Raw genomic sequence first — 14,281 nt, 5'->3', positions numbered from 1 at the left:
TCATCAATTTACCTCTGCTTGCCACAGAAGAAAATTAATCCTCTGAAATTTTCGTACTGAAGTTTTCTGGAGCAGAAAATAGAATAACGCTTTTGGAACAGCACATATCGATCCATTACTTTCAATGATGCTCTCCGAAACAGCAAATCCATCGACAACCACTCAAGGACCAACATCGTCCCTTGGCTTAACAACACGGGGTTCACCTTCGGCAACGACGCAAGGCGAAACAACACCCGCCATCTCCGTTCCCCCACCGACTGTGTTTGTGGAAGCCACTTTGTTGGAACCTTTTGTGGAAGCCTTGAACGATCCCAGCAGTGAAGAATACAGAGAACTTGAAACACAAGTGGTGTCAATGGTGGGTTCAAGCAACATTTCAACGATAGGTATTCTTGCTTTCCTTCACGAAAGTTACTCTGTTGTTCTACATTTCCATCCTTTTACAGTGCGACTTCATCTTCTTCCAAACGTTTGGCTCCATTTTCTTTGGCACTGTTGTTCTTGGATTTCGGTAAGATTTGAAATAAATGACCCCACCAATGACACCAACGACATTCAAACTGAATCCTGCACTCTTGACATTCAAGGCCAGAAAGGGGAAACACGCAAGTCGACGTGGAACTGCAGTTCAACGTGTCGGCACCGGCAGAAGCTATCCCCGCAGCAGACGTGGTCACAGAAGTATTGGTCGAAGCTGCGAATAATCCCGATAACCCCTTCAACATCACCCTTGATCCAGACTCAATTGTAGCCAGTTGTAAGTAAAAACATTCTCTCCTTTAGATGGGAACTGATTTCAATCGTATCCTACGGAACCCGTTCAGATCCACTTCCATGACTAACACTTTTCCTCAGGTCTTAGTCTCGGGATCTCGTTTATTCATCAATTTACCTCTGCTTGCCACAGAAGAAAATTAATCCTCTGAAATTTTCGTACTGAAGTTTTCTGGAGCAGAAAATAGAATAACGCTTTTGGAACAGCAGATATCGATCCAATTACTTTCAATGATGCTCTCCGAAACAGCAAATCCATCGACAACCACTCAAGGACCAACATCGTCCCTTGGCTTAACAACACGGGGTTCACCTTCGGCAACGACGCAAGGCGAAACAACACCCGCCATCTCCGTTCCCCCACCGACTGTGTTTGTGGAAGCCACTTTGTTGGAACCTTTTGTGGAAGCCTTGAACGATCCCACCAGTGAAGAATACAGAGAACTTGAAACACAAGTGGTGTCAATGGTGGGTTCAAGCAACATTTCAACGATAGGTATTCTTGCTTTCCTTCACGAAAGTTACTCTGTTGTTCTACATTTCCATCCTTTTACAGTGCGACTTCATCTTCTTCCAAACGTTTGGCTCCATTTTCTTTGGCACTGTTGTTCTTGGATTTCGGTAAGATTTGAAATAAATGACCCCACCAATGACACCAACGACATTCAAACTAAATCCTGCACTCTTGACATTCAAGGCCAGAAAGGGGAAACACGCAAGTCGACGTAGAACTGCAGTTCAACGTGTCGGCATCGGCAGAAGCTATCCCCGCAGCAGACGTGGTCACAGAAGTATTGGTCGAAGCTGCGAATAATCCCGATAACCCCTTCAACATCACTCTTGATCCAGACTCAATTGTAGCCAGTTGTAAGTAAAAACATTCTCTCCTTTAGATGGGAACTGATTTCAATCGTATCCTACGGAACCCGTTCAGATCCACTTCCATGACTAACACTTTTCCTCAGGTCTTAGTCTCGGGATCTCGTTTATTCATCAATTTACCTCTGCTTGCCACAGAAGAAAATAAATCCTCTGAAATTTTCGTACTGAAGTTTTCTGGAGCAGAAAATAGAATAACGCTTTTGGAACAGCAGATATCGATCCAATTACTTTCAATGATGCTCTCCGAAACAGCAAATCCATCGACAACCACTCAAGGACCAACATCGTCCCTTGGCTTAACAACACGGGGTTCATCTTCGGCAACGACGCAAGGCGAAACAACACCCGCCATCTCCGTTCCCCCACCGACTGTGTTTGTGGAAGCCACTTTGTTGGAACCTTTTGTGGAAGCCTTGAACGATCCCAGCAGTGAAGAATACAGAGAACTTGAAACACAAGTGGTGTCAATGGTGGGTTCAAGCAACATTTCAACGATAGGTATTCTTGCTTTCCTTCACGAAAGTTACTCTGTTGTTCTACATTTCCATCCTTTTACAGTGCGACTTCATCTTCTTCCAAACGTTTGGCTCCATTTTCTTTGGCACTGTTGTTCTTGGATTTCGGTAAGATTTGAAATAAATTACCCCACCAATGACACCAACGACATTCAAACTAAATCCTGCACTCTTGACATTCAAGGCCAGAAAGGGGAAACACGCAAGTCGACGTAGAACTGCAGTTCAACGTGTCGGCACCGGCAGAAGCTATCCCCGCAGCAGACGTGGTCACAGAAGTATTGGTCGAAGCTGCGAATAATCCCGATAACCCCTTCAACATCACTCTTGATCCAGACTCAATTGTAGCCAGTTGTAAGTAAAAACATTCTCTCCTTTAGATGGGAACTGATTTCAATCGTATCCTACGGAACCCGTTCAGATCCACTTCCATGACTAACACTTTTCCTCAGGTCTTAGTCTCGGGATCTCGTTTATTCATCAATTTACCTCTGCTTGCCACAGAAGAAAATTAATCCTCTGAAATTTTCGTACTGAAGTTTTCTGGAGCAGAAAATAGAATAACGCTTTTGGAACAGCAGATATTGATCCATTACTTTCAATGATGCTCTCCGAAACAGCAAATCCATCGACAACCACTCAAGGACCAACATCGTCCCTTGGCTTAACAACACGGGGTTCACCTTCGGCAACGACGCAAGGCGAAACAACACCCGCCATCTCCGTTCCCCCACCGACTGTGTTTGTGGAAGCCACTTTGTTGGAACCTTTTGTGGAAGCCTTGAACGATCCCAGCAGTGAAGAATACAGAGAACTTGAAACACAAGTGGTGTCAATGGTGGGTTCAAGCAACATTTCAACGATAGGTATTCTTGCTTTCCTTCACGAAAGTTACTCTGTTGTTCTACATTTCCATCCTTTTACAGTGCGACTTCATCTTCTTCCAAACGTTTGGCTCCATTTTCTTTGGCACTGTTGTTCTTGGATTTCGGTAAGATTTGAAATCCATGACGCAAATCCCGCCAATGACACCAACGACATTCGAACTAAATCCTGCACTCTTGACATTCAAGGCCAGAAAGGGGAAACACGCAAGTCGACGTAGAACTGCAGTTCAACGTGTCGGCACCGGCAGAAGCTATCCCCGCAGCAGACGTGGTCACAGAAGTATTGGTCGAAGCTGCGAATAATCCCGATAACCCCTTCAACATCACTCTTGATCCAGACTCAATTGTAGCCAGTTGTAAGTAAAAACATTCTCTCCTTTAGATGGGAACTGATTTCAATCGTATCCTACGGAACCCGTTCAGATCCACTTCCATGACTAACACTTTTCCTCAGGTCTTAGTCTCTGGATCTCGTTTATTCATCAATTTACCTCTGCTTGCCACAGAAGAAAATTAATCCTCTGAAATTTTCGTACTGAAGTTTTCTGGAGCAGAAAATAGAATAACGCTTTTGGAACAGCACATATCGATCCATTACTTTCAATGATGCTCTCCGAAACAGCAAATCCATCGACAACCACTCAAGGACCAACATCGTCCCTTGGCTTAACAACACGGGGTTCACCTTCGGCAACGACGCAAGGCGAAACAACACCCGCCATCTCCGTTCCCCCACCGACTGTGTTTGTGGAAGCCACTTTGTTGGAACCTTTTGTGGAAGCCTTGAACGATCCCAGCAGTGAAGAATACAGAGAACTTGAAACACAAGTGGTGTCAATGGTGGGTTCAAGCAACATTTCAACGATAGGTATTCTTGCTTTCCTTCACGAAAGTTACTCTGTTGTTCTACATTTCCATCCTTTTACAGTGCGACTTCATCTTCTTCCAAACGTTTGGCTCCATTTTCTTTGGCACTGTTGTTCTTGGATTTCGGTAAGATTTGAAATAAATGACCCCACCAATGACACCAACGACATTCAAACTGAATCCTGCACTCTTGACATTCAAGGCCAGAAAGGGGAAACACGCAAGTCGACGTGGAACTGCAGTTCAACGTGTCGGCACCGGCAGAAGCTATCCCCGCAGCAGACGTGGTCACAGAAGTATTGGTCGAAGCTGCGAATAATCCCGATAACCCCTTCAACATCACCCTTGATCCAGACTCAATTGTAGCCAGTTGTAAGTAAAAACATTCTCTCCTTTAGATGGGAACTGATTTCAATCGTATCCTACGGAACCCGTTCAGATCCACTTCCATGACTAACACTGTTCCTCAGGTCTAAGTCTCGGGATCTCGTTTATTCATTAATTTACCTCTGCTTGCCACAGAAGAAAATTAATCCTCTGAAATTTTCATACTGAAGTTTTCTGGAGCAGAAAATAGAATAACACTTTTGGAACAGCAGATATCGATCCATTACTTTCAATGATGCTCTCCGAAACAGCAAATCCATCGACAACCACTCAAGGACCAACATCGTCCCTTGGCTTAACAACACGGGGTTCACCTTCGGCAACGACCCAAGGCGAAACAACACCCGCCATCTCCGTTCCCCCACCGACTGTGTTTGTGGAAGCCACTTTGTTGGAACCTTTTGTGGAAGCCTTGAACGATCCCAGCAGCGATCAATACATCGAACTTGAAACACAAGTGGTGTCAATGGTGAGTATACAGTTGAGTGATTCCATTTTTATCACGCTTCATTGCCCATCCATCCATCCATCCTTTCATCCCTCCGCTCATCAAATTGTTCTCCTCAACATTTGTGATTCCATTTCATTCATGTAGAATAGTAATCAGGCAAGCCAGACGTCCCTGTCTTGAGATCCTCGCCCCCCCCCCCCCCACTTCAGGTCTAATGGGGGTAATATCGAGCTGTTCCGCGGCCTGCTGTCAGACCTAGTCCTTAATTGTACTACTTGATTGTAGTGGTTCCGCAAAGTTTGAGAAAGCCATGAATCCTGTGTGGCGATGCGACCCATTGGCCCTTCTCCATGGTTATGATCCGGGTGTCCCCTTGTTTTGGCGTGTTTCAGTCTGTATGGTTCAGTCCGTAAGAGTCTATAGACGGGCTCTTTGTCTTCCTGTTGCCATGGACTAATTTACCTTTCCAGAAAGAACTCGGGGCATTTAACCCTTGACATTTTGGCAGTCAAAGCCATGGGTCATATTGAGGTGATTCTTCTTGGAGGGGTCATACTGATTGAATGCAGCATTTCTGTCAAGCCAAATTAAAAGACCAACTGTTGCTCATTTGTTGTGAACTTTGATTCTTCTTCCAGTGTGACCTAATCTTCTTCCAAGCTTTCGGGCCTATATTCATCCGCACCATTGTAATTGGATTTAGGTAAATATATGAACTGTCTAAATCAGTTCATTATGCAGCCTATTACATCCCATGATATTAACTTCTTACTTTTTCCATTTAAGTCAACAAATGGAAAATACTGAAGTAGAAGTGGACCTGGAGTTCAACAGTACAATATCATCTGATGAAATCCCAGAAGCTGATGTGGTTGTAGACACATTGGTACAAGCTGTGATTAGTCCCAACAATTTCTCCCTCACGTTTGACCCAGACTCAATAGTAGTCATTTGTAAGTCAAGATTTCCCATTCTCTTCTGTTAACATTAACATTTCAGTGGTTTTCAACTTATGTTTCCTTTTGTTTTCAATTTAGCTGCAGAAACATCAACTCAAGGTTCTTCCACTACAAACAGGCCTATATCAGCAACTTATAGACTTACAACTGAAGAACTAACAAGCCCTCAGTTAAATCTTGACAGCTCAACTGCTGACAAACCAACAACTATTGACGACTCAACAGCAACTGTCGAAAAATCAACAATTACCGTTGACAGATCTACAACTTATGTAGATGGATCAACGGCTATTGTTCAACCAAAAACTACTCTTGACAAACCAACAACTGTTGTCGACTCAACAACTGATGTTAATGAACCAACAGCAACTATTGATGAGTCAACAACCACAATTGAAAAATCAACAATTGATGAATCAACAGAAACTACTGATAAAACAACTACTGTTCATAAATCCTCAACTACTATCAACCAATTGCCAACTGTTGTTGATGGGTCAACTCGTCTTGATGAATCAACAAGTGCTTTTGACGGGCCAACAGCTGTTGATGAATCAACAACAATTATTGACGTAACTACTATTAACGAATCAACAGCAACTATTGATGAATCAACAGCTGTTGTCGACTCAACAATTACCTTTGACCGGTCAACAACTTTCGACAAACCAACTGTATTAACAGCTCATGTTGGATCAACAAGTGAACTTGACAGAGGAACAAATCCTGAAAAATCAACTGCTACTGACGAATCAACAGCACTGACTAAAGAATCAACGACTGTCAGTGAATCAAGTGCTACTATTGGCATCTCAACACTTCTTGTTGATGCATCATCAATTGCTGTCGATGGATCAACAACTGCTGTTGATGGGTCAACTACTGTTGATGAATCAACAATTACATTCGACAAATCAACAGCAACTCTTTATGAATCAGCAGTAACTACTGACAGAATAACAACTGGTGTTAGGAAATCCACAATTACCGTTGACGAATCAACACCTCTTGCTGGTGGATCAACTGCTGTCGACAGATCAACAGCAGTTGATGGATCAATGGCCACTGACATAACAGTTGTCAAATCTACAATTATTGTTGACAAATCAACAATAAATATTGAGGAATTAACAGGAACTATTGGTGAATCAGTGACGGCTTTTGATGACTTAACCACGTCTATTAGCAATTCAAAAACTGCTGCTGATATATCAAAAACCACTGCTGACCGATCAACAACCATTTTTGATGAACTGACTACTGGTAAATCAATAAGTACGTTTGAAAAATTAACACCTGCTGTTGACGAATCAACCACAACTCTTGATGAATTAACTACTAATATTGACGCCTCAACAATTGTAATTGACACATCAACAACTGCTGTTGACATATCAACACCTGTTTTTGATCCAACAATTATGGTGGACGAATCAACAACTGATGTTGACGGTTCAACAACTATAGCTGACGCATCAGCAACATTTGTTGATGAATCAACTAATATGGATAAATCAAAAACTACTATTAACAAATCAACTTCTGCTGTTGACGGATCGCCAGGATCTGATGATGAAACAACAGTCACTGTTGACAAGCCAACAGATACTACAGACAAATCAAAAACTACAAGTGATGAATCGAAAGCAACCATCGACAGAACAACTGCTGTTGATGGATCAACAACTGTTGACAGATCCACAGCAACTGCTGACGACTCGACAACGGTTTACAAATTGACGACAACTACTGACAAATCGACAGAGTCCACAGCGACGATTGACAGATCAACAGAAATTATCAATGAACCAGCAACAACTACTGAAAGATTAACAACTATCTTTGACAAGTCAACACCCGCTTTTGATGCATCAACAAATTCTTTTGACAGTAAAACTATTCTCAGCAAAGCAACCCCTGTTTTTAACGGCTCAACAATTGTATTTGACACATCAACAACTGCTGGCAACCAATCAACTGCTATTGATGAATCAAATTCTAGTATTGATAAATTAACTACTGAGGCTGATGGATCGACAGAAATTACTGATGAACCAACAGTGACTATTGACAAGCCAGCAGCTACTATTGACATATCAACAATTACAGTTGATGAATCGATAGCAACTACCGACAAATCGACTGCTGTTGACGGATCAACAATTACTATAGACGCATCAACAACTGTTGCTGACGAATCAAATACTATTGATGAACCCAAAGCAACTATGGACAAATCAACTACTGTTGTTGATGGTTCAACAGAAACTGTCGAATCAACAATGACTCTTGCTAAGACAATAGCTACTACGCACAAATCGACAGCGACAACTGATGAACCAACCGCAACTATTGATGAATCGACTGCCATTGACCGATCAACAACGGTTGAGGGGTCGTCAACAAATGTTGACGAATCGACAACTGTTGATAAATTGACAACTGTAGATCAATCGATAACAACTGCTGATGATTTGACGGTTGATGACTCAAGAGCTACAACTGATGACTCAGCAACTCCTATTGACAAAACAACAACTACTGGTGACAAACCAACAATTACTATTGACGGATCAACAATGGGTGAATTAACAACTACTGATGACTCAACAACAACTCGGACAACTGCAGTCATCTCAGTTCCTTCACAAGTAGTGTCTATTGAAGCAACTCTGGAAGAACCCTTTGTCAAAGAATTGGAAAATCGCAGCAGTGAACAATACCAAGAACTTGAAACACAAGTGGTATCAACGGTGCGTATAGATTAAAGTAATCACAATTTCGGAAAAGATTTTATTGGACTCTGCAGAGACTGATCTCTGTCATGGGTTCTATATCTTTAGGGAGAGAATGTCCATGCACAGCCCTAGCGTACAGAGTTTGCCTACTCTTATGTTGAATGTATGATATAGGGGAAATTGAGGTGGTTCGGGTGACTCGTAAGCATTCCTGGAGTTGTGCTACTGGTAGAAGGCCTTGGGGCTGGGGTTCTCTCAGTTGAGCTGGAGCCTGGGACGTGTATAGCTGGGTGCTTAGTCACCTGGGGGCTTTCAGATGCACATATGAAAATGAATGGATGGATGAACTATTTCATGAGATCTTGAGCAAATGCAACCATTTCTTTTCATCACTTACTTTGACTTAAGTCAACTGATTCTTCTTACAGTGTGACCAGATACTCTTGCAAGAATTTGGAATCATCTTCATCCGTACGATCGTTACAGGATTTAGGTAATATTTGAAATAGAGGAAGCATGTGGAAATTTCAACTTGCTCGCCAACCTAACTTATTTATTTATTTTCAGTCCACAACAGGGAAACACAAAAGTGGAAATGGCCCTGGAGTTCAACAATTCAGTACCAAATGATCATGTGCCAGAAGCTGACATGGTCGTTGAGACATTGATTCAAGCTGTGAATAGTACTAACAATTTCCCGCTCAGTTTTATTCCAGACTCAATTGCAGTCATTTGTAAGTTAAGACCACCAAATTCTCTTCACTTTCCATCAATGTATTTTTTTGATCTTGTCAATTATTTTTGTTTAAACAGCTGAAGAAACTACAACAACTGATGGACAATCACGTACACATGCACCAATTATCACTGATGTCCCTGCCACTCAACAGCCAACCATCACCCATGGGCTAACCATCACTGATGTTCTGACAACTGTTGTTCCAACCAGCACCCACATCCTTACAACTCAAGGGCCAACTACCATTAATGGGCCAACCACTACCCGTGTCCCTGCAACTCAAAGGCCAACCACCACTCATGGGCCACCACTCAGTCTTGGGCCAACCATCACCCATGTCCCAACAAATCAAGAGCCAACCACTACTCATGGGTCAACTACCACCGATGTCCCTGCAACTCAAGAGCCAAACCCCACTGATGGGCCAACCCCCACTGATGGGCCGACCTCCACCGATGTCCTTACAACTCAAGGGTCAACCACTACCCATGTCCCTTCAACTCAAGCGTCAACCACCAGTCGTGTCCCTGCAACACTAGGGCCGACCACCACCGATGTCCCTGCAACTCAAGAGCCAACTACCACTCATGGGCCAACCCCCCCTGTCCCTACAACCCAAGGGCCAACCACCACTCATGTCCCTCCAACACTGGGGCCGACTACCCCCCCTGTACCTCCAACTCAAGGGCCAACCACGACTCATATTCCTGCAACACTAGGGCCGACCACCACCCATGTCCCTGCAACACAAGGGTCGACCACCACCCATGTTCCTGCAACTCAAGGGCCAACTACCACTCATGGGCCAATCACCCTCACTGTCCCTACAACTCAAGAGTCAATCACGACCCATGTCCCTACAACTCAAGGGCCAACCACCAATCGTGTCCCTACAACACTAGGGCCGACCACCACCCATGTACCTGCAACTGAAGGGCCAACTACCACTCATGGGTCAACACCTGCTGTCCCTACAACCCAAGGACCAACCACCACTCGTGTCCCTGCAACACTAGGGCCGACTACACCTCCTGTCCCTCCAACTCAAGGGCCAATTGCTACCCCTGTCCCAACAACTCAAGGGCCAACCACCAATCGTGTCCCTACAACACTAGGGCCGACCACCACCCATGTACCTGCAACTGAAGGGCCAACTACCACTCATGGGTCAACACCTGCTGTCCCTACAACCCAAGGACCAACCACCACTCGTGTCCCTGCAACACTAGGGCCGACTACACCTCCTGTCCCTCCAACTCAAGGCCCAATTGCTACCCCTGTCCCAACAACTCAAGGGCCAATTACTTCCCATGTCCCTGTATCTCAAGGGCCAACCACAATTCATGGGCCAACTACTACTCACGTTCCTACAATTAAGGTGCCAACTACGACTCAAAGGCCAACCCCCACTGATGGGCGAACCACCACTCATGCACCTGCAACTCAAGGGCCAACTGTTCCAAATCCAACAACTATCACAGTGGTCCCCACATCTCCACCAGCGGTTGTTGTGCTGTCAGCAACTTTGGAGGAACCGTTTGTGGAAGAATTCAATAACGTCAACAGTGCAGCGTATTTAGCTCTTGAAAACAGAGTTGTCACATCAGTGGGTCCAATTGTCATCTTCACTATGCTTTTCATATTGAGAAAAAATTCTAGCTTCTAATTTGTCTATTTTCCTCCGTGCTACAGTGCAACGTCATCTACAGGGAGAGATTTGGTTTTATCTTCATCCGCACCTTCGTCATTCGGATTATGTAAGTTCATGCAATTGTTTTATGTCCACCTGAAAGTATTTTACATTTTTTTTGCAATACAGCCGTGCTATAGTGTTGACGCGAATGGAAAACACGCAAGTGGACGTCGGACTGGAGTTCAGGAACACGTCTTCGACTCCAGTGGATGAGGTTGTCGTTGCCACCTTAGAGGAAACCCTTAGTGAGCCCAACAATACATTCAACATCAGCCTTGTCGCCGAAAGCATTCAAGTTATTCGTAAGTCTACTACCGCGAATGCCTTGACATATGTCTGCCGTTATGATGTTCAAACCCTTTTTCTACTTTTTTGGTCATCTTTGGGTGCCAATAACTGTTTAACAGTTCATAGGAAGAATTATTGTTCTAGAAACATTTGTTGGAGTAAATTTGTTGTGGGGACAAGGTGTAAAAACCAAATATCTTCGGATTGTCTTGCCAGAATCTCCACACAAAACAAATTTGACGACAACAAAACCCAACACCACTGCGGCTCTAGCAACGACGGCCACCAAGAATCCCATTACGAGTGCCACATCACTCACCACGCGGACATTGAGGTTTACGTCCGTCGGCGAGACTTTCACAAATGACTTGCTCGATCAGTCGACTGCCGCGTTTATCAGCCGAGCAGCGCTCATCAAGATGACGGTGAGGTGCTTGGAATGCTCCCTTATACAAATTATGAAAGAAAAAAAAAGGAATGCAACCCTACAACCACGCTTGATTTTCTGTTTTTTTGTGCTCATGGAAAAATTATGTTTTTGTTAACATTTTTGGCTTCCAAAACCCATATCAATACAAGAACGCTCATCACACGGCACTTTCATAACAATGACAAAAATGACATACATCATAGGGCTTACAAAAGTACTAGTTTGGATGAATTCTGAGAAAGAAGCATTCACACTAATTTAGTTGTCTTCTTTTGTATTATTTTTTAAATGATGAGAATCGCCAGAAAATTGAACAACCAGCATTTGACAAAAATAACATTGAGAAGCTCACAGCAGACTTTGCCTGGTTGAATGCAGAGAATCAGGTGATCATGCTAATATAAAAAAAATTAAATAAATCAAAAAGTTGTGTGGGGATTCACACTAAATGCTTGATTTTCAGCATTCACACATTATAAGAACAGTGATGCAGAGAATTGAGCATTCACACTCATTCTGCTGTGAAGCCCCCCCAAAACGTGAATCCCGACTACCGGTACTTGTTGCAAGGTTTCATTCTCAGCATTCAAGCAATAAGAAAAAGAAAGCAGATACATTATGATGCTCTCTCCACAGCTGGAACCACTCTACACAGTCACATTTTCTTCATTTAATGACCTGTCAGTCACGTCATTCAGGTAATGTAAAAAAATAAAATAATTATCACTGGGCAATCATGACACATGATTATTTTTTTGTTGTGTGTTTATGTTTTTATTTTTTACAGTAAAGGCTCCATTATCAACAACATGAACCTGAGGTTCACATCAAGCTTGGTGCCCAGCAATAATGTCATTGGTCAAGTTTTAATCAAAGCCGCACCCAACATCACAGCCTTCAACGTGGACACCTCATCCATTTTTGTGGATGGCATATGTAAGCTACATATTTTTAAAAAAGTGATTTTTGCACAATTATTGGAGGCAAATCGATTAATTTTTTTTTTTTTAATAGTGATTTCAAGCGGAGCGAGCCATAAGATGAGCCTCATCACCGCATCTGCTGTGGTGCTGTTATCATGGTTACTGACGAGCAACCAATAGCATCTTTGCATGGGTTGGCCAAATAAGGGGTTTGTGTGTGTGTGTGTGTGGGGGGGGGGGGGGGTGAAAATGAGTCTCTGTGGATCGCCATATCATGAAGTTATATGCATATGACTATGTTGTATGATATAATTTCTGGAAGTTTATAACTCTGTATATGAATTAAACTCTTTATACACTGTTTGAAAATGATAGCATTTGCACACTGTATAGAAATAAAAGCCTTTAGACATGCTGTAAAAATAAAATAAAATAAAGCCTGTAGACAAATTCAAATGAAAGCGTTGTACATTGTATAACAATTAAAGTCTTAAGACACCCGACACAAATGAAAGTTTTTCTACACTGTATTCAAATTAAAGCCTTTCCACACTCTAACAATTGCATCTATCCATTTTCCACACCAAGCAAGTGGTGCTGGTGCTTATCCCAGCTGACTTCAGGCGGAAGGCAGACTAGACCTGGCAGACTGAATTGGTCGACAGTCAGTCGCGGGGCACAAAAAAAGAAAAACAACCATCCACATCCACTCCCATGCTGCCACAAGTGACACAAGGTGACACAAGTCAGGTGTTCCACGACACCATCAGAGACCTGTAGAACAAGTGAAGCCTTTAGACATTCTATTGGGATTAAAGCTTTTGTACACTACTAATGAAAGACATTTTACACTGAACACAAATTAAAGCCTTTGCACACCGTCTAGCAATTAAAGCTTTTACTATTCAAATTGAAGCTTTGGATTCCGCGTCAGGATTAAAGTCTTTACACACAACCATGAATTAAAGTTTTTGGCCACTGACTTGAAACCGTTAGACGACAAAAATTAAAATCTTTGTACAGTGTATACAAATCAAATCCTTTGTAGGTTGTATGACAACAAAAGATGTGGGGATTATATACAAATTAAAGCCTTTCGATATTATATAATAAAGCCTTAAAACACTCTGGAAAATGTGAATAAAACAAGAAGAAGAAGAAGAAGAAGAAAACCTGTATTAGTCTCACAATGGAGAAATTCCCAATTCACAGCAGCAAAGTTATGAAAGTAAGAAGTAGAACAACAAAATATAGGAGCTGCTGGAAAGGCAGCCACTCTCGCGGCGCCATTTTGAAGTCAAAATAACAGAAATAACACAAGACAACACATAGGACACAGACAGTCGTTCAATCTTCACCAATTTTCTGCATACACTTTGTTGTCTGAAGCAGTTCTAGATGAAAGAGGAGAGGATCAAAGTGTCCTTTCTCCAGTGGATCAGAGACGTCATGCTGAAAATGTGCACACGTCTGCTACAAGCTAAGTTTTGAAAGCAAACACAAAGCTGTAGCATCCATTGACGAAAAGAGATTAGTTCACTTCTCCTGTCCCACGTAATCCGCTTCAAACTCCAAGCCGCGGCTCCCAGCTCCAAATCCGCATCAGCACTCCGCGCCAACGCTCCTTTCTTCTCATCGTCGGCTCCTCAAGACCTCCATCCATCCAGCCGCAGACCGTTCAACAGCACCGATCTCTCCGCTGAACAAAGCGGGGCTGTGAAAAATGCTGCCCATTACAGGCGCAA

General features: G+C 43.0%; 1 protein-coding gene across 1 annotated transcript; it reads left to right on the top strand.

The window, feature by feature from the left end:
- Positions 1-595: 595 nt before the first annotated feature.
- Positions 596-12,997, top strand: LOC127613334 (mucin-2-like). The gene is made up of 11 exons (XM_052084361.1): positions 596-760; positions 4,567-4,784; positions 8,892-8,956; positions 9,031-9,197; positions 9,277-10,808; positions 10,895-10,959; positions 11,022-11,197; positions 11,400-11,608; positions 12,250-12,311; positions 12,401-12,549; positions 12,628-12,997. The coding sequence occupies exons 2-11, from the start codon at positions 4,782-4,784 to the stop codon at positions 12,714-12,716; spliced, it is 2,517 nt and encodes an 838-aa protein (XP_051940321.1). The 5' UTR covers positions 596-760; positions 4,567-4,781; the 3' UTR covers positions 12,717-12,997.
- The last annotated feature ends 1,284 nt before the right edge of the window (positions 12,998-14,281 follow it).

Source organism: Hippocampus zosterae, chromosome 1 (genome assembly GCF_025434085.1).
Source record: "Hippocampus zosterae strain Florida chromosome 1, ASM2543408v3, whole genome shotgun sequence".
NCBI classification, from domain to species: Eukaryota; Metazoa; Chordata; class Actinopteri; order Syngnathiformes; family Syngnathidae; genus Hippocampus; species Hippocampus zosterae.
This window is presented reverse-complemented; position numbering and strand designations above follow the sequence as displayed.